General features: G+C 37.7%; 1 protein-coding gene across 3 annotated transcripts in view; it reads right to left on the bottom strand.

The window, feature by feature from the left end:
- NELL1 (neural EGFL like 1) overlaps window positions 1–22151 on the bottom strand; it is a 300890-nt gene that overhangs the window by 202094 nt on the left and 76645 nt on the right. For all 3 annotated transcript variants that reach the window (XM_033062507.2, XM_033062508.2, XM_033062509.2), the window contains exons 11-12: window positions 17609–17708; window positions 7974–8102 (exon numbers count right to left, since the gene is read on the bottom strand). In XM_033062507.2, coding sequence (XP_032918398.1) covers window positions 7974–8102; window positions 17609–17708 — 229 coding nt within the window. The remainder of the gene's footprint in view (window positions 1–7973; window positions 8103–17608; window positions 17709–22151) is intronic.

Raw genomic sequence — 22151 nt, 5'->3', positions numbered from 1 at the left:
TGATGCAAGTGCTTATCTGGTTCAAGCCACCAGAATTCCACCAAAAACTCTTTCAAATATTTCCCTTTTTCATTGATGCCAGCAGGAATTTTACATGGGCTATACTGTATCATAATTTGAGAAAAGAATTTAGGAAATATCAGGATCAATAGAAGGGCTTAATGAGTAAAAACTAGAAAAAGCTCTTTCTGCTGACAGGGTGCAAGGCATACATAACTCCACTGATTGCATGGATTTCTCCCTCTTTCACTGCTGGAACAGCTATGTGGACAATTTCCTGCAAAGGTGCAGCAGGATGCTCTGCCTGGAGTGGGGGTAAAACAACTGGAACAGTGACCTATTTTCAAAGCTGTCTGTGGTGGAAGGAGAAGGGGCCTCTTGCTGCTTTTGAATAAAGCTGGAAACAGCCTGACTCATCAACCCCCAAGTTCCACCTCCTGAAGGGAGGGGAAGATGTGGCAGACCTGGTAAAATACCTGATAAAGGAACCAACAATGACACCACTGATAACCAAAGGTGCTGGACTGACACAGCTGGCCAGGACACACATGACTGATGGTCACTTTATAAAAGCCCAATCCCACTCTTTAATGGCAATGCCTTCTAACACACCCCTCCTTGGAGTGTGTGCAGAGTCCTCTCTGGAGTGGGGACATCCTGGAGGGTGAGCAAAAGAGATGTGCCCACAGTCATTGATATGAGTGAATAACATCAATCTCTACTGAATAATTGCTTTTGCTAACTTCAATATAACACCTTCAGTATCACTCCAAAAATAGTGCATTATACTATACTAGTAGTCACAGCTACCTTTACTGTGTAGTAAATAATTCCAATTAACATCTTTTAGTCTAAGCATTACCATAATAAATAATTTATTTTTATATATCTGTTTGCCATCCTTAACCCTGTGGAACAAATTTATATTAAGGTTCAATTAGACCTGCACAATCCTTTGGACTCAAAGCTGTGACCAAGTCTGGGGCTAATCCTGGATCCAGTTGCTCCAAGACTCCTCTCTGAGAAGGAGTTTAGAATGCCAGGGGGTTCTTCCTGCACCTCCTGACTAAAACAGGAGGGCTTCTCTAATACACTTTGTCTGAATCTTCCCTTCTGCACACAACAAAGGGTCATTACAATGAAAAAGATAATTACACTGACACTGAAGAAACATGCAATAGCCTTTTCTTCTTCTACTGGTCAGCTTTTAAGTCAGATTCTACTATGATTAGTAGTGAACATGGCACTGGGTTTTCATTACCCATCTATCAAATTATATCCCGTACATTTCAAAAGAATGCAACTCTAACATGTAAAAACATTTATTGATTTGGGCACACAAGATTCCCAATCTCTTCATGTGAACGAAAATCTGTACAGCTTCAGAGCAGGATTTTCATTGCCATCCTGAAGGGGTGAGAATTTTTTTCTTCTTTAATAGTAATGATTATAATTTGTTCAAGTGTGAGTTACTAACACAAGAACTGACAGTTGCAAGCCTGAATTCCTCAGGAGCCATAATTATTTATGACACTTTATTACAACAACACCAAAACATATGGTTACCTTATTAGAAATTACAATTTATTTTCATATAAATCTCAGCATGACATTACACCAAAAGAACAAAAGTTACTCCAGGGGATGGCAAGTAATTCCACTTTCCAGGTTTCTGTAGCCAGAATATGATTTTAATCTAATTAACTCGTAAATATAAAAGCAGCTTCAATAACAGAAATAATCTATCCAGAGCCAAAAAAGGCACAAACGTCACCTTCCAACAAACTCTTGAATCTTCTTGGAATAAAAATTTTAGTAATTTGCTTGAAATTCTTTCTGTCCACTGGCAAGAATATAATCTCTGCCTTGAATTTCCCACCATCCAATGAACTTGAGAGGGAAAGGGTCTATTTTGGTTTTAATTCAGTCTCCTCCACTAGTAGCTTATAGCACAAGAAATCCACAGTCTCATTTACTAAAGTCCATAGCCCCACAAAGGCAGGACACCCACTGACAAATGCCTGACCTTTGATCATGTTATAAAAGGTGAATTTGAGTTCATGTAATGGTTAAGCATATAATTTTAAATAAAAAGTCTCTATGGAAACTGTAGGCAGGACAAAGGTATTATTTGTATTATATCACCAGGAGAAGTGACTTTCACTGATAAATAGGATTACCTACATAGCAGAAGTTTCAATTTGACACTGTTAGGTAATAGAAATCTTAAAGTAGGTTATTAAGTGTCTTTCAAAGAAAATGAGAACTTCTAAAAAAGCATCCTGGCATCAAGTTATGTGTTTATAAAAGGTGGGTGGAGAGGTTGTTTGGGGGTTTGGGGACTGCAGGGAGGGTTTTGGGTTTTTCTCTGTAAATCTCCATGAGGACTTTGGTCCAACTGAAACGCTGCCATTAATGTTGTCTTTGAGACAGAGATGATGATTTGACTGTAACACTCCTAGATTCTTCTTCCGCCCTCCTCCTTTCTAGGGATTCCACACAGAGGAAAAAAAATCAGTGGATTCACCATAAATATTAGTCCCAACCCCTTAACTTCATGAAATTACCTGAAGTATGCACAGTTCTGTTTATGTATCCTCACACCTGTGCACACAATATAAGTTTATCACAGTACACAGAACATCTGCAGGAAACAGACATCTTGTGATGCAGGTTTTCTGAGAGCACAGCAAGCAGAAGGATTGTCATTAAAAATTGACCCAAAAGTCAGATCAATGGACACCATTCAAAACCACTGTCGTACATCACTGCCACACAGAAGGTTTATATGGTACCACATAATGTTAATGCCACCTCCCAAGCCACAGCGCAGTGAAATTAGAACAGCTGCAGTGAAATCACCACAGAGGATGAGGGGAAAACTCAACAAAATTCACTTTATTTTACAGAGCAAGAAAAACACCAGCTGTGAAAACTCCATGGATCGCCAGCAGACTTCTATTCTGAGGGCCATATGCAGAACTAGGTTTATTCTTTTTCAGTTCAAATGGCTTGAAAAAAGTTCTGCACACCAAACAGTTATTTATGCATAGAATGCAATGAGTCAAAGGATTAAATATTAGAGGTAAGCTTTATGAAGCTCTATCATCTTCTAAACCATAACAGAAGCCCCACTTTATGATGAAAGCCCCACTTTTTTTTCTCACTAAAGCATGCTGACAGTTATGTCTTTGCATTTGGAACTAAATCATTAATCTAAAAAGGTTAATTTTTCCTGATTTCTGCAATAATGGTGAAAAAACCCCTTCCTAGTTTCTTATTCTTCTGAGTCTTCTGAGTGTTGTAATTTTTTTCTAAGTAACTTTCAGAAAACAAAAACATTTTCTAACAAAACACTAATGTATCCTCAGGACAGATATTTTCAATATATTTACCTATCTTTCTGTAAAGAATTTCCTGACTACATGTGGTATGAAGTTCAAAGGAAAAGAAACTGAAAGCAATAAAGACCACTGAATGTGTCTGGAATATACTTGCAAGTTACAAGGAAATTAAATATGGTTTTATTTTTACAAAAGCTAGCAACAAAGTCCCAAGATCTCAAGCACACCAGGCAGATATTTTGCCAGGCCCCCATGCTGCATGCTTGGATCCATTCTCAGTGGAAAATGAGCACCCAGTTTTCTCCCTAAGCTTTCATTCATCTCTATTTCATCTTCCCAAAATCTGCCAAGCCCAGTAAAATTATCATAACTGTTCCTCAGAGCAAGAAGTAGGCAGATTTTCTGAATTTGGCTAGCATTTCAGAGCTTATGTGACATTTTTTTGAAATGAGCAATAATTTGTTAACAACAGATTAAATAACACTTTCAGAGCACAGAAGGGAAAGAGCAACTGAGTCATGTTCCTTCTAAAAGTCACGTGTGCTTCCAGAGCATTCTGTCAAGTTCAAAAACTGAATGAATTTTCACAAATATTAATGTATTCCATTTATCACTCTTTATGCTGATGTAACAGCATTAATAGGAGGGTCAGGTCATACAAGAATCCTAGTGTGCACAGTTAGGTACCCAGGGGAAGAATACAATACAGTCATAAAATGAGAATATTCATCTTGCAGGTCCACTTTAGTCAATGGGTCTTGTCTTATATGACCCTTGTGACAACAGACCAACCACTGGTGACACTGGTTGAGCACATGCTGTGTAACATGACAAGACAGCTTGTGGTATGCCCCTGTACCACTTTTATGAGATGCTTATTGGGGACATAAAGGATGGCTAAGGTTAGTACTGATGCTCTTGTTCCATGCACTCTTGTCAGGGAGAAGAAGCATGCACTTGTCCTGTGCTATCTATCCCACTTCAGATTTTAGCAGTACTCACAATGGATCAGATCTCAACAGCAACGAGGTACAAATCACTTCTGCACAAACATAACTTTGCAGGTAGAAAGGGCCTGTAAATGTTTCAAGTGAAGAAGGTAATAAAGAATGGGGAGCTGAAATGTGGCAGAGAAATATTATTCTCTTCCCCCTCATGGTGAAATATAGTAGAAATTCCTTTCAGAAGAGATGGCCTGTTAGATGCCTGTTAGCATCTGAAAAGCGAGCATCAGCATGCTAGCTAGCAACAAGCCTGGCTTTCAGCAGATGAGGCTTGATTTTCCTTTGTCATCTCTGAGCTCCAGACTCTCTATGTGCTGACACTTTCCAGTCCCTCAGTTTACAGTACTGTCCTTTTATTCGCAAACTAGTCACAGACTGCAGAGTTTTTCAACTCTGAGGAAGTACACATAAGTGTGTAAGTATTTGCAGGTCTTCTGCACACATCACACAACACACCTGGAACAATCAGACCGACTCAAATGGATTCCCCATTTTAGTCCTGGTTTTGCCAAGAGCTGCTGCCCCATGTGGCACTAACACACATGCAACATCCAGTGCTCAGCACAGGTGTCCATCTTTCATGTCCTGAGAAGCCAGAGCTGCAAGAACACTGCTGCAGCTGGATTGTTTGAGTCCTGCAGGCCTTGGACTTGGCTAGCTCACTTGCATTAGTCCCAGGATTTATCCGTGCCTATGCAACAGAGATAAAGGGACACTGGTTCAACACTTGTGCCTAAGTATCCACAGCTATAGGTAAACCTCAGACAACATGATTAATAGAAATGTTTCAACACATCTCTTTTCAAAAGACCAGTGCTGTAATTATGTCTTACATATGCAAGACAAGCAGCCAAATGTCATCAGACTAACAGAAAAAGCCCAACTTTTGCTTTTATATAATACAGAGAATTTCCACTTATCTCCTTCGCTCATCACAAGCTTCATTTAATTGTCTTCCCTGAATACATCTGTTATTTCAAAAATGGAATGCATATAGTGAGTGGTTATCTTAAATGGACATCTTGACATAAGAAGCTTCTAACCACTTGCAGAGTAGTTGCTGAGAATGAATAGTGAAAGCTTCTCAGGTTTTTATTATTTATTTTACAAATTTGTTGATGCCAATTCTCTGATAAAAGTCAGAATATTTTTAATTCTTTTTTACACTGTTCATTAATGTGAATGTGCAAAGTTTGAAAAAATAGACAAATACTTATCAAAAAGCAGAGCAGACTCAAACACAACACTTCAGAGACCTTACAAAATGAAAATGATGCCAAACTCTAGTAGGACAAAAGTGTGAGTAAGAGCAAGCAGTAAAATCATAGGTAAGGTAAACAATACTAAAATAATATTATACATCACAATTCACATGCACAACTATTTCAAGTACACTGGAAGAGATGAAAAATTTGGGAAGCACTCTAAACTAAGGTTGCCATTTACCAGCACATACCATGAGTTTGAAATAATTTAACCTTCCATCTCAAAGGAAAACAGTAATCTTACATGTCTTAAGTTTAAAGGCTCAGCAAAGACAAATTCAGAAACACAGCTAAGCATGAGATCTTCCTTTCTTCCACAGGCGTTTTGTATGTTTAGTATTTGTTGCTCAGGTGTTTTGAGTCTTTTATTCTTGCACACAGAAATTTCAAACAGTAAAAGAGAAAATCCAACCCTATACTATTTCAACCTCCTGCTAAATTGTACCTTCAGACACATGCCTTTGTTCTCATTTGTTTAAATCACAGCTTCACCATGCATTTGAGACTATTGTACAGCCAACTATGAAATTATTCTATTTAGCAGATGAAACACGTAGATGAGAAGAATGAGGTTAGAGAGGCATAAAAAGAAATTTTGCAGAAAGTTCTTCTGAAAAGTAAAAGAAAGCTCTTCACAGGGTTGAAAGGAGTCACCTCTTGGCTAATCAATTTGTCAGAATGCAGCTCCCCTTAGTCAAGGGCCTCTCTTCTGTGTTACCTCCAGAGAACTATACTCCTTCTAGCAAATATAATATAAATCCATAAAATGCAGAAAGAAAAACTCTCCGCTATCCCAAGGTCTCAGGCAGTAAAAGCAGCTGTTTGTTCTGCTGCCTCATGTTTCACCCACACACATAGAAACCAGGGATTTAATTTGACCTTCCAAAAATTTATGCAACGTAGACCCAGGTATGTTACAAGCCCTGCTAATTTATTTTAAAAAGCTTTTTTTTTCCCCACCATCATTACCACTAATGTACTGTAAATATCTACAAAATTGCTTGGGTCAAGATGTTTAAATTTTTTCCATAGAAGAAAAAAGGGACAGTCTATGTGTAAGTAAATAGAAATACTAAGGACTGTCATTATTTAAAACAGCAAAGAAGACCCCCAACTAAAACTGGATTATGCATCATAGCTGATGAACAGCCTGTCTTCTGATGTCTGAGAAGTCCTTGCAGTACGCATAAAGCAGTTGTTCAGTTTTGTACTAAAAAGTTTCTCTCCATACACAATATACCTGCTGCCTACCTTTAAGAACACATGTGGGAACTGTTTTTCCAGTCACTGAAAGCGAACATAAAGGACCATTCAAATTATTGTTTGTAGAGAAATTACTAAATACCACAAGATCTAAAGATGCACTTTACTGAACACATTTATAAACTGCTATTCAAAGCCATCCTGTTCACTTGCATACACTAAAAAGCCCTTTTATAAATGCAGGATCATTTAAGCACAATCCACACGTGTCTTTTTTTTATTCTTTCATCCTTAGTCCTCAGTATTTAAATTCTTATGCTATTTTTCAACTTGTCAAAAACACCATCCACTTCCACCACCAGTACTATTGCAAAAACAATCTAGGCAAATATTTTTTATAGAGTAGTTAAAAAACTTCCCATGATGGTCAAAAGATTAAATATTGCAGCCAGATATACAAGAGTATTTTAAAAAACCCAACCTATAATGCAAAGGCAGGAAGGAATGTGGTATATATTGAATCATCTATTTTTAACAAGTACATCACAGCTATGAATAACAAGTTCCAGAAAACACTGACAATCAAAAAGGAGAGTAATATCCCACTGCATTCATTCCTGTGATGGCATAGCACATGGACAGAACTACCTCAGCTACAATCTTCTCAGAAATAGGTCTCTTATGTATCACAAGAAAACCATTTCAGTAAAGGACCTGTCCCACAGAAGTACCTCAGGAAGGGCTGCAGGTCATCATTTTTATACCCGAGCCTCAGTACTCCTTCACACTTCCCATTTTCACAAATGTCTGCAAAATTCCCATTTCCTAAATTAATGCATCTTATAAAGATACTGTTCTCTAAAAAGCATTTTAGAAGGTAGATGCTATTGTCTGAAAAACAGTGTTTTAAAATTTGTCATGACAGCTTGACCATGGCGTGCAAAGACACAACTGCAACAATTAAATATGCCTATAGACAGGGTGGCCCAGCACCACTTGTAACCTTCAACCCCTCTTTATGAACACAAAAAGGGTCCCTGTGATATTCACCACCATGAAATTGAACTTTGCAATGAAATTAATTCATCTACCATATATTTCATATTATGTTTTTGAATAAATTGTTCAGAGAACAGGTCTTTGAATATTTTGTTTACCTTCACAATATGCAGAGTCCCCTTGGACAGAGAGATAGCCATTCTTGCACTCACAAGTAGCTTTTGTGTTCCAGTTTTTGCACTCTGAATTTTCACCACATCTGTGTCCTTCTGCACAGAAGTTATGGCCTAAAATACAAGGAACATGCAACAGAGTATTAAAATGTGTTTAGATCAGATGTTCAGGTATTTGCATAGACTGTTTCACTCAAAAAAATTGGTATTTTACATTCTAAATTCTCTCTATAAACATAGTTGGTGCATACGTGCTTTTTGGATTTCTCCATCAATTCATTCTCAGAAAAACCACTTTCTTTGAAAAGGTATTTGTGTGACTAGTTTAATTCAGGAGAAAAGACAACTCCAAAGCAGGAAGCAATGACAATTCATTAGCGTTTTACTGAACCCATGTAGCATTAAGTCTCTGATTGTCAGGAAGTGCTAACTTACATCAAAAGGACAATGAAGTGTAATATTAATAAAGCCCTCAAAATTCTCTCATTATGCATAGCCACATGTGCTTTTAGTAGACCAAAATGAGACAATGCACAAAATTGTACCAGTAGTCAAAGCAACCTCATACACTGCCTTGTAATTCTGTCATCAAAAACCAGCTCGATTGTTTCTACAGTTTATAATTATTTCATGCATCATGTTATATTGAGAAGAATTTTTATTAATCTCTCCTTTTTCCTTCACACAAATCCACAGTACTTTCTTTCTGAAGTTTCTTTTATTCCATACAATTATTTCCAGAAATAGGATGAACTTTCCCACATCCTTCTGTAAAGATACAAGTCACTGAAGTTCGTTCTTTCTGATTTTCAATATTTCTCAGAGAAATGTCAACATCTTTCTCTGCTTAAGCCTAAAGTGAAAGTAATTGTAACTTCATCTCTAAAGGCACTCCACTGGAAGTAAAGAAATAACTTACACAATTTGACAACCCTCCACTGACGTATGTTTTATGGATTGCCTCTAATAATATCCAAGAGTCAATTTCTATTTACCTGAGATATATATAAGCAGTCATTTTGGTAAATCCTATTTTGTCTCCATTTTCTGTCCTGGGAGGGGAAAAGCAGAAACCCAGACATACCATCACCTATTGGTATTCCAGCTTGTGCTTATCTGAATACCAGAACAGTTTCTGCCAATTCTGCCTGGTCATGAAGGAGCAAACTAGAAGTCCTAGATCATTGATCATAAACTTCCTAACATCCCCTAAAAATAGCTAAGAATAACACAATCTGGACTTCCAACATCTAAATGCCAGATTCAGGTCTCTGTTCATATCCTTTGCTTTGATATCCTATTTTAATGTATTTTTACATACACACTTTAGTTGTCTAACTTAATACTCAGGTTGTGACAGTTTGGTGCACTCCAAAGTAATGTGTCTGATCATCTAATGTTGAGTTCTGAGGTAATTTTTTAAAAATGTTAACGCTTGTTAGCAGTGTCAACATCCAATTCTACACTTAAACTTCAAATAAATTTTAATAACAGCCAAGGTATCTTCCTGCGCTCAGCTGGCTCCTTCTTTCATTGTAATCCTGCTTGCAAAAAAAACAATTCCCTTAATGAAAACTTCAGTTATTCCTTCTAGTCTTTACTCATTTCACAGTCTGGTAAAAACAACTCAAGTATTCCAGATACAGCCTTGTCAAGCCCAGGTATATTTTAGACTGGTAAAATAGGGTGCCAACACACTGCCTTTAGCCATTTACACAATCATAGTGTTTGACTCCTCATTTTTGCATTTATAAATATAATTGAAACTGAGCACTGGAACCCATCTCCTCAAACTTATCAATTCAGCATCTAATTTATGCTCCCCACACAGGATTACTATTCTACTGGCATTCCAGATAACATCCAAGAGACAATAAGTTTTATAATATTTTCTTTGTCACTATTTCCCCTAAGACTATGACATCCTAGTCTGTTTCCTGCTTCTTTAGAATAATAATTCTCCTTTGAGCTCATACACAGTATGAGTTTGATTTGATTATTATTGGGTCAGAACCTCTAACCTAGCAGTGTATTAAGCTAGGCAGTATGAAGATATCACATGGATTGTTACTCTGTCTCAGGGTATTTTGTTTATATTTAGTTCTATTTTCCTCTCATCCAAACTTACAAAAAATACTTCACCTTTCTCAGCATGTTTTAGTTACAAGAGTGCTGGTACAACTTTCTGCAGCAAAATTCTATGTTTCTAGGCTCTTTTTATCCCAATGAGTTAACATTTTACCTTATGATCAGCTCATGGCAAATTTAAGACTTAGAATTAGCCAAACCAAAGGCTTCTCAGAGTTATCTCGCATCACAAATCCCAAGTCCCAGATCAACCACTCTAACAGCTCGTTCTCCCAAGCACAATCCAGTGATTAATTTTCAGTATCACATCACAGCCCTGTGAATCCATCATTGTTCATTTGCCACCTCTGAAATTTATCTGCAGATATGATGGCTAGCCCACCTATCCACTTTTGCCAGTAGAGCTGTCACCTGTGGTTTTTTAAATTCTCTGGAAAAATCTGCATCACTTTTGTTCCATTTATCAACTCAAATATTAACAGTCTCCATCCAGCATCAGGTTTTCAATCTTGAAGGCTATTAAAAGAGCATTAAATTAAATTTTAAAATAATTATTTAAATATATTTTTATCTTTCATGATCATTTTAGTATTTTAATAATTAATTTCAATATTTAATCTTTAAAAATAAATTTTAAAAGTAACTCCAATTCTGTAACTTGAGAAAATAAAGGCTCTAAAGGACATTTCATTTTTCGCCTGTCGTTAGGAATACACAATCACAGGATATCTGCTATATCTCAAGATTGTCTTGGCATTTATTATTGCAAAAGACCTGTGAAACACAATCTGTTCCTATCTGTTAAAACTGCTGTCTAGAAGTGACTCCACTTTACTTCCCCATTGCATTTCAGCAAACTTGTTTGATACCTCTCTAAGTGGATAGTGGAAGCCATTTCTGTTAAGAGCAGCATGGTACTACAACATTTTATGTTCCCAAGCTTTTACAAAATAACTGTAATTTAAGGTTAACCAGCAGAAAAAGAACATACTTGATCGAACAGAAGAGCAAGGTTTCACTGTGCCTCGGTCAGAAAAAGTACACCATTGCTTGGATCAGAGGTTTTTTCCAGCAGCAACAAATTGCAAAATTAACACCTCCAAAGAGCCAAAAGATGCATAGTAAGGAAGTGTGGTTCTTGGATATCTTAGACATGGGTTGCCATTCTCGTCAGCTGGAGTTTTGGAGCCAAATATCTGATTTTTATTAATTCTTTGGTGTGAAATGGATCATAGGTTTCCTCTAAAGATACCTACAGAGATGCCAAAACCACCTGCTGATACTGCAATGGGATCTCTAAATTTCAGATGGGTGGGAGATAGCAGAGGGCATGCATCCCCATTACCCAGCCAAAAAAACAATTACAGTAATTTCACAATTATAAGTCACACCTGATTATAAGCTGCACGTTACAATACAGAGTGTGATAAACGGTATCTATTCTATCACCATCTGTTGAGGGTGGGGGCAATGATCCTTATCAACATGGGAGATATTCTGCTAAAGGCCCATCCATTGAAACCAGGCAGGGCATTGTTCTTTATCTTTTCACAACCCATCCTTCCTCCAGCCAGTCATTTTCTGCTAATGGCCCATTGAGTCCCACTGTGGGACTGATAAAATTACTGCATCCCATTGGAAGTTGCTCCAACAGCCAGGGGGAAGAGCCCAACATTTCTTACCAAGACAAAAACAGAGGTTTTGGGACACTAAGGGAGCCCCTTTCTCCACTGGACTCCAGAGGAAAACTGGATTTCTCCACATCACCACTGGACCTCCAGAGGGAAACTGCACCTTGTACAGGAGCACTGCTCCAACTGAATCACATCTGTCACTGCAGGAGGATGCAGCCACCACTTAATGGGACTGCTGCCAACACCCTGCCTGACGGGGTGTCAAGTTGTACTCTGACTTTGTCAGGGTTTGGAGTTTGTTTCTTTGTACTACTGTATTTCTATTTTAATTTCCCTAGTGAAGAACTGTTATTCCTAATTCCCATATCTTTGCCTGAGAGCCCCTTGATTTCAAAATTATAATAATTTGGAGGGAGGGGGTTTACATTCGCCATTTCAAAGAGAGGCTCCTGCCTTTCTCAGCAGACACCTGTCCTCCAAACTAAAACAGGAGTTTTTCATTCTTTGTCTGTATATAAGCCGCACCTGATTATGAGCTGCACTTCGGGTTCAGACCAAAATTTTAGTCAAAATGGTGCGGCTTATAATCGTGAAATTACTGTAATTCAGGATATTCAGCCAATTCTCACCTGAGACAGTCAGCTCCTCTCTAAATATAAGAATGCTTAAAATGGAGTCATCACATCTCAGCAAGCAGGCAATATGAGGGGATTTTAAAAAACACAGAAAATCTTAAACAGTTCTTATAGTCTTAACTAATTTCAGACCGGCACAGACAAGGCAAGTATGAATTAAAATTACAGAGGAATGCAATCAGAACAGATGCCAGAAATTATTTTCCCTGTGCATATGCACACAATCATAAATGTGCACAACAGCCCTTCAAAGTCATTCAAAACACAATTAGATACTACACCGGGGGAATTAAATATTGAAGAGTGTGTTTAGATTTTTGATGGGCCTGATGACCTCTGTTCGTTCCCCAAACATTTCTGATAACATTAATCTCCTTTTTTATAAAGGTTGCTGAAATGTTTGCTCCATCTTTTTCCTAAGAAATACAGTTTTCTTTCTACTCCTTCATTCTGACTATAGAATGAACATTAATAAATGTACTAAGAATTAGGAAAAGAACCAGACACATGCTGGCAGCCATAAAACTATCACTTCTGCAGCATCAGGAACTGCACAACTGGCTAGGCCTCAGCAGCCCCAAGTCAGATAGCTCCAATTAAAAATTTATTCCATTTTGGAATGCCTGATCAGTGCTCTTAATTTTCCAAGCAGCATCTTCCAAGTTGTGGTTCCCAGAACCTGCTTTTGCAGACCAGCACACTAAGTTGTTTTGTGCTGTCATCCAAGTTTTTTACATACCTAACATATTTGGTAATTTGGCTTAATTATTGATTGTAAAATTCAAGACTGCAGCTGCAATCAATACATTTTAGATCTGTATCTCTTTCTGCCTTTTTATGGCCAACACTAATGCACCTCTCCTTGTTTCTGAGGGTTTCCTTGTAACTTCTGTAGTTTCCTGTATTTCTTACAATAGCCTCAGCTGTTTACATCAAAACTGTAAAACCTCTGTTCTCTTGATGCTGAAGACTTCCTTCATTTCACTGTTTCACATTTGGAAATTTCTTAATATAAAAACAAAAACTGTCATAATTCCTTGCACTTGCAACGTTCAAAAGTGCAAGGTAGTTCCAACTACAAAATATTTTCTAGTATCAGGATTTAACCCCACAGTTACAATATAAATATGTACAGTAAATCTGAGGAAGAACTCATAGAAGAATGTTAAAATTTGCATTACCAATAATGCCGTTCCATGATCTGAATCAGTTTTTAATGAGTCGTGTGCAAAGCAACACTCTGAACGGCAGCTTTTACACCTTCAGAGACTGTTGTCCCAGAACTCAGTGGTCTGACATAAAACAGCAACTTCATACATTCTTTCAAGTTGCTCTATAAATGCAGAGCTTATTACACAGTGCTTATCTGTATGCAGTAGAATAATGGTAACTACACAGGCTAACAGGCTTAAAAAGATTTCTTCTTTTTTCAAACAGAAAAGCTCTTCTAAATCCTAAGTAATTCTACAACTATGTTTAGAAATAAATTAATTCATATTTATCAACTGCCATTAAATTTAATAAATCTAAAACCATGAAATAACTCCTACCTCACTGCAGTAAAAGGGAAAAATTCAATTTCTGAAGAGTTAAATCTCAGTTTCACAGCCAGGCAGGAAGAGATGAGAAACACACACAACTGAAGAGCCTTCTCACCTTCTAACTAAAAGATGAAAAACCTTCCCAAAACCAAACAAAGCAGCACTAAGAAGGGTGGCAAAAGCCCCAATTTTAGATTGAAATGCTGCTCCCTGCTGTAAAATGTACACTTCACCTCATCAATAAGATTCTCCCTTTCCTCCTAAGGAGTGTCAGCCAGCAATCTAAAGCCAACAGTCCTGCCATACTGCAGGACAGAAAATAATTGTTTTCCCTAGAAACAAAACTGCAAATAATTTTTTTTCCCTAGAAACAAAACCGGTCCATTATTTCATCAAACTCTTTCTTTTAAGAGGAGCACATCTGAAGTTGCTAAGGCTGTTAAGGCTATTTTTACATATTTAAAATTATGAGCATAACAACATAAAAATTCTCTCATGAAATTTTATTTGAGCCACTCATGCAAAAGAGAAAAAAATCCACTCTTTCAAAATTATACATTGTCTTTGGCAAGGAGAAAAACAGCTAAAGGGAACAATAAAACACTATTTTTGCATTAGTTTTGTCCCTGGGCTATAAAAAATGTAGCAGACATGCTGTAAAAAAATGAGTGATTCTCAAAAGTAGTAAAAAATGTATTTTGTGACACGATTCTTTGTAAAACTTGAAAATTAACTAAATTTTCTGTAAGCCTAAGTTTATTAAACTGGCTGCATGGTTTAAGTAGGCATTTACATTAAAGCACAGAGATGAATATACTCTACATAACAGTCAAGGACAGATCCCATATAGAGATGTAGTGAAGTCCATTTATACATTCAGTACATGAAATCACAAAAGTAAACTGTCATTTTAAAGCAGAGATCTTCTATACTCCTCTCACCTTGCTGCACATCTCACACAACCACTTCCCTGAAATCTAAAAATTGCCTCTTAGCAATATATTATTACCTTCTGCTACACTATAAACTCATGTAGCAAGCTGAAGAAGAGCAGGCATTATCTACTGTCTTTATTTTTCCTGCCATTTACAAACAAATAATGACTGTCTAGGAAGCCCACCAGCTCTGCACATAACAGTATTCAACTCTTCTTTGCTGTCTCAAAATTTCCATCTCCATAAACACCACAGATTTATGTTTTACCCTGCATAACCTATGGCACTCATCTATTATTGTGGTAAGTACTACAGAGATCACTGAGGAGGGTACAGTCTCATATCACAGTATCATGGAAGATTTTGTATTTCTCTGTGGTTTTCTTTCCTTCTGTTGATCCCCTCATATTTATCCTTTCATTACATGGAAATTCCTTTGCTGCAGCTAGAAAAGCACAAGATGCAAACCTGCCACCCTTGCCCAACTCAGCAAATATATTCTATAATTCTACAGAACATGAAATTCAGTAGAAGTCTTCTGTTTCCACAACTACAAATACTAAAAGCAACACAAACTGCTGCAAAGCACAGAACCTAGCAGTCAGTAATATGCACTGATAAGCTTAACACAGGAAAAATGTTCTTATTTAACATTGGTAGTAAATATTTGCTAAATATTCTGCTGAATAACTTAAGGTTTAGCTAAGGGCAAATGCAAGAAATTACCTGCATCATCACAGATATGATGTGAAATTTGCATATGATGTGCAAATGATCCATGTGACCTTCCAACAAATAATTTTGCTTATTCAGCACGAATTATCAGAATATGTCTTCCTTACTACTTTGGCTTGGACAAAAAAGAAGTTGAATATAGTCCCTGAAAGAAGTCCGTTTTGCAAATGAGAAGCAATCTCTCCCCAGTAAAGGATGTGTTGGGACAGGATCAGAAACTGTGGCCTGCTTGCCATATCAGAGAGCAGTTGTTTGCTTGATAAAACCCACACCATTTATGGAATTCTTAATAAATAATCATTTTTAAAAGCAGCACATGATAAAATTATATACTACCTCTTTGGGTTGCATGCAACTGAAGCAAAAGTGTCAAGCAGCATATATTCTACTTCAAGACATAAAAAGCAACTTGGAAGTGCTAAATTGAATTTATGCCTTTGTAAAGTTGACAATATTAATCATATCTTTAGGCACCATTTTTCAAAAGAATTTTTAAAAGCCATGATGAAATACAAAAGGGGGAGGTACTATTTTAGCAGTCAGTTAAAGCATAACTGAAGTGAAAGTTTAATGTTTCAAATTGAAAGCATCATGTACCAGAATTCCTAGGAAGGGAAAATACAATTCCTTCCCTTGCTTCTAGAGATCATCAAAGAATTATACATATCCATCTTATATTGTAAATAATGAAGCCAGTTTGGGGATGAATATCTAAAAAGAGTACCTATCACTAACAACAATGTGGAAGTGAATAATTATGGAACTTATCTTCCATCAGCTTTGAAGCTTTCACATTTCTAATTATTTTAAGTAATGAATATATTTTTTTCAGTACTGCACTACATCAAACTGGGCCATCTGTTAAGAAGTATCATTAAGACATGGAGCCCTCTGAGGGACAGAGAAGCAACATTTACTGCTTGCCTAAATAGTTGCAGATGTTTCTAGAAATTACAAAAAAAAATTACTGTGTATATTCTTAGACCATTACCCAACAGGGAGTCTCTAACATGCTGGTCCCTGCAACCACATGCATGTGATTTTAAGTTCAAGGCCTAATATTTAACCATGCATATTTACTAATAAATATTTACTGGCAGACAGAGAGATTCAGAGCCCCTTCATTGCCATCTGCAATGGCACTGGAGGAATTTACACACGCAGGCAAGACAAATTCCAGCAGACCTCAATAACCATCCAAACCTGCAAATGTCTAATGCTGTTTTGGCACACCTCTTGCTTGAATTTCTGAAGTGCATCAGTAAAGGCTGACATGTGAGTCCTGAGAGACCAGGCTCCCCTCAAGCTCAACTGAGACTCAGCACTGAGAGAGGTGAGGAACAGAGGTGCAATACATAGGGAATGATTATTCGCCCAGGAATTCACTGATTAGAACACATTTTAAGAAGAAAGCACATTCAAGTTTCTTAACCTTATGATACCTGCAGATTTCTCCTTTAAGGGGATTTCCTCAATTAAGATTTTAGTTATTGGCTGCTCAGTCTGGTCCAGCCTACAAATAGGACTCACAGGGCTGAAAGGAAGAGGAACCTGCATCTCAGCTTCCACTGGAAGGAGGAAAAAATAGGTTCTGGGCTCTAGTGGGTTTTTTTTTTTTGTTTTTTTTATTGTCCAGTTTAATTATGAGAGTGCTCAGATCTAAATCAATCTCCTAATATCCATCCAACTAGAATCTTAAGGCTGTTTTACTGATTTTAAAACAGAGACCTTAAAAAAACACTTTCAAAACCCTGTAGTTGCAGGTTTAGGCAACAAAATACATTTCTTTTTCAAATACAACATCCTTTTAATAGGAATTTTTAGGAGATATTGGTTCCTTTCTCCCCCTGCTCTTCCTTTTCTCCTTCCTCCTGCCTAATTCAGAGCAATTACAGCTTTATTATCTGGTAAGTCTTCTAACCAAAGGAGTATCATAGACAGGTTTTAGAATCATGCTTACAGAGGTACTTAATATCTCATTAAAAGGAAATGCTCCTTTCCATGTATCCCTGTCTTGAACCAACAACTTATATTCCCTCCAAGCTGGCTTACCTCTACAAACACTGCAACACTGGTTCTCTGGAAGAACGTGATCTTTCTCTGAGCAGTTCAGTGGTGGACAGGTCTCTGTTACTTTTACTAAAACTCCATTCTGAAAATAAACAATATTTTTTAAAAATTACATTGATGAAAACACATGCAGTGGCAAGGATCACATACTTTTTCATCCACAGCACTAGTAATCTCCAGTAACAACACTAGTAAACTAGCAATAAGCAAGTTAAATTCATTTGTTCCACCATAACATCAAATCAAGAATAATATACTGTGGATTTCTCTGCCCAGCATAAAAAAAATTATTAAAAGACAAGGCACTTTGGCTCCAAATTCTATTCTAGTTTTAGCAAATATGTAGTCTCAAATTGTAGTTGTCTTCTTTTCGAGTATTTGAAGGAATTAAAGAATTTCATTCCAGGTTAAAGACTTCCTGCTTTCTGCAAATCTGAGCTTTATTCCTCTTATTCACAGTCCATATATTTCATTGATAAGTTATTCAAGTCCAATTTACACAGCAAGACCAGTATTTTCAAGTGTTGTGTTGTTCTGTCGTGTCCAATTACAGGAGTCTGTTCTTTAGATCTACTGAGCACCTTATTTCCAAAGTTAGGTCCTTCAGAGAAGGAGAAAACTCATCTTGAGAGATCCCTTTATATAAAACTGCCGTGTAAAATCAAGCTAAAGACATTTCTATGATTTTGATTTCCAGATTTAGAATAAGACTGTGATAGGAGGTCCAGACGCTCATAGGAATTTTCTATAATCATAGACACAAAGCATTCATGGGGAGATTTTTTCGCACCAAATTTTACTCCATCTTCTTCCCATCCAGAAGACCAACCTTACTATATCCCCAGTCCAAACAGCCCTCCAGCACTTTAGTTCACTGTTTCTTAAAATCTTGTCCCAAAATAACCTCCTCTTTTATCTTATCCCCCTCTCCAGCCTTCTTCATACCATAATTTACTTGTTCAGCACCCCTTCTGCAGCTATGCCGTCAGTGAGAACTGGCAAGTGGAGCAGAAATTAACAGCTAGGATTTTTGCTCAGTAGGAACTACAGTAGCTACCCCACAGCACTATCCACACCTGAGTAATCTCATTTTCCAAGCTGCAAAACTCCACTAAGAAAGCAGGCAGCCTACTATGCTGCCAAAACACCTTTTTAACATCAGTCTAGTTCATACTCCTTCCAGAATATTTTTCATGACATCTCAGATGGCAGAACAAAAAGGTGGAATAAGAATTTCTGCTTTCCTCAAATGAAGAAATTTCATTTTCCAGCTATCGTGATTGCAGAGGCAAGTTTAAAAATATGATCCAAACCTATCTAGGGCTAGGAAAGCAGAGGAAAACCAATTTAAAAAAATAGACAAAGCCTCATTAAGGCCATCATTCTCAATCTGAGGGACCAGCTAATGTGACTTTGAACACAGGATATTGAAATTACCTGTGAGCCCACCTTGTATGAATAAACACTTCAGTGCAAAAGCTTGCTTTCATATCTACACAACACTGTGCCCCACCACACCAAAGCACTGGCTCAGGTGCACAGGTAGAACCTTTGTTTGTCATCAGCCACTTCCCTCCACTACACCAATCCAGCTCTGTCCCCCCAGGCTCCAGAAGGAGTTCTCATAACATTGAGCTGCCCTACAGACTTAGGAAATGCCTGCTGAGTCTACAAGGCACAAATTATGTGCCTGAGGTGTCCAGCAGCTTGGAGGACTTACAGCTGAGAAGTGCAGTTGACCCAGGGAATGCAAATCTGACCATTCTGTAATCACTGCCTATCCCTGTCCTTGACATTACAATCTTAAGGCTACGAAGGGCCAATTGTCTTTACTGGTAAGTTGCATCAGTTGCTGTCCTGAAAAGTAATGCTAAAAAAAGCTCACAGGCATCTGCTTTTCTTATTTTTTCTAAGAAGACACAGTTACCTACAGCAGCACAGAGCGTACACATCACCAGGGCAAGTGAAGTTAAGGGAGGCATTAGGTCTCCTCCTGATTTCACTTCCAAAAGGGAAAGGGAGGAATCCCCCACAGCTGTCTGTGCAACTGCAGGATCAAAGGTGATAAAAGAACCAGACATTGAGCCATCACTTACTATCATGTTATCAAACAAATACCTAAAAAAGCTCTGGCTGTAACTCACTGCCTATTTAAGCTCAGACAGGACAATTACAGAAGAAAGAGTAAAGTATGTCAGCATACAGACAAAAAGTGTTGACTGACAATAAATCTGGCCAGAAAAATATGAGAAGAAATGGCATGAAAGTCAAATGAGTGTTGGGATGAGTCAAAAAGCTAAAGACAAATTTATTCCAAGCTCACTCCTCCTTTAGTGATTCACAGGGAGATTAAAGAACACAAATTGAGAATCCATTAATTTAATGACAGTAAGATTTTATTTCTTTAAGTTTTCTATTTTCTGCAGAATTTTCATCTTGGGAAAACAAATTAAACTTATTTGTAATTAAGTTTTAAAATAATTAAAACATTTCCATGTTGAGTATTCTTTGGGTTAAAATCAATTTGTTATAAACTAGTACAGATCCAATTATAAGAATTATCTTCATCAGATTTCAGATTTTATCCACTGAGATAAGTAAAAAGAGTTCACACTTCAGAATTATTGCTTCAGGCAGCTTTAGAAAAATTACTCCTTTTTTTATTCAATTCACATGTGCAGCAGTTGCAGAATGTGAACAGAAATAGATGTAAAAAATACTTTTTTTTTCTGGAATAAATATATCAAGCTTCAGTTGTGATATACAATCCATAAAGAATTATATCTGGAGTAAAAAATTTGCAAGATAATTAAATTTCTTGTAATTACCAAGGTAAGTACATTTAAAAAAGGATTGAATGTAAGCTTAATCAGAGACGTGTAGTGAAAATCTGAACAATAAACAGCTCATCTCACATGATCGGCTTTGAAAATTAATAGCAAGATTTCAGATAAGGCTTTTTTTGTGGGGGGGTGGGGTTTCCTGTCTGAATTTATCTGTGCCCTCTTTCCAGACAAGATAGGGTTGATGTCTGCTGTAACCAGGAGGGGCATGGCCAGGACAAGAGGTTATTCTACACCACCTCACTCTGAGGTGGGGCTGGTGGGGTAGAGAGGGAGCAGTTGGGTGTTATTGTTCCCTGTGTGTCGATCTCCTCTTCCTTTACTCTTTGTCATTAGTATTGTTGCTGTTACTTTTTATTTTCTTATTCCTTGCTGATTCCAGTAAATTGTTCTTATCTCAACCTGCAATCTTTACCTTCTGTGCCTCCAGCTCTCCTCTCCATCCCACACAGGGAAGTAGCTCCAGTGAGAGCACCACATCTGGAAATATCATTCCTCAGCCACAACAAGCTGGTATTGAACAGTGTCTTAGGACAGTTTCAAACAGCAGCCTTAGCTGTCACTCTTCAGAAGCACATCATTCCTTATCCTTACAAAAGACTTTTAGCCAACCTTCCTGAAAGCTGTGGGCTCTGTCCATCTTGTATGGCACACTGTGACTGCCTGTTCCCAGCATTAATTTTTGTGCCCTTTGATGTCAAGCATGTCATCTGTTTATGAACAGGCATCGTGTTCACAGGCAGCTGATCAACTGCAAATTCCCACTCCACCAAAAGTTATAAAAATTTTTCCACTAACATGGAAAATGGCTCACATCACCATACTGGAGAAAGACAAAAAAAAAACCCCTAAACAAACCAACAAACAAAAAATCAAACTCTTATTGAATGCAGAAAGATGCAACTATCAGAATCTCATACACACTTGCATTTTATAGCCCTCTCACCACAAGAGAGAGGTGGAACAGCTGGGGAGAGATCAGCCATGGACCACAAGCATAAATAATAGACTGGAGCATCTCTCACAGGAAGAAGGGCTGAGAGAGCTGGGCCTGTTTAGCCAGGAGATGAGAAGGCTCAGAGGGGATCCTACAGACACATATAAATACCCAAAGGGAAAATGCCAAGAGGATGGAGCCAGGCTGTTCTCAGTAGTGCTCAGTGACAGGACCAGGGCCCAAGGGCACAAATTGAAACACAGCAGGGCCCATCTGAACATCAGGAAACACTCCTGGAGTGTGAGGCTGACCAAGGACCAGCACAGACAGCCCAAGAAGGTGTGGAATCTCCATCCCTGGAGATATCCAAAGCCATGTGGACATGGTCCTGGGCAACTGGCTCCAGGTAACCCTGCTCAAGCAGGATATCTGGACAAGAAGACCTCCAGAGGTCCCTTCCAACCTGAACTGTTCTGCAATTGTTAAAAATACCTGAGCACTCATTTCGTCATTGTAGATTTATCTAAAGAGTGTTTGTGGGCAGGATTCCAGTTGGGAATGGTTGTTCATGAATAACATCTGTGCTTATGGTTAAGAGGATGTGCATCACAAATATTTTTAGTCTGGATTAGTTTTGAAAAATTAAATAAAGGTCTCTCAGCCTGATAAAGAAAATCTTTGATCTAGCTGGATCCATCAGTAGTAGTATTACTTTTGTTTAAGAAGGAAAAACAATAAAAGTTAA

The sequence above is a fragment of the Catharus ustulatus genome, chromosome 6 (genome assembly GCF_009819885.2).
Source record: "Catharus ustulatus isolate bCatUst1 chromosome 6, bCatUst1.pri.v2, whole genome shotgun sequence".
NCBI classification, from domain to species: Eukaryota; Metazoa; Chordata; class Aves; order Passeriformes; family Turdidae; genus Catharus; species Catharus ustulatus.
Note: the sequence above shows the minus strand (reverse complement) of the source record. Positions and strands in the feature narration are given on the sequence as shown.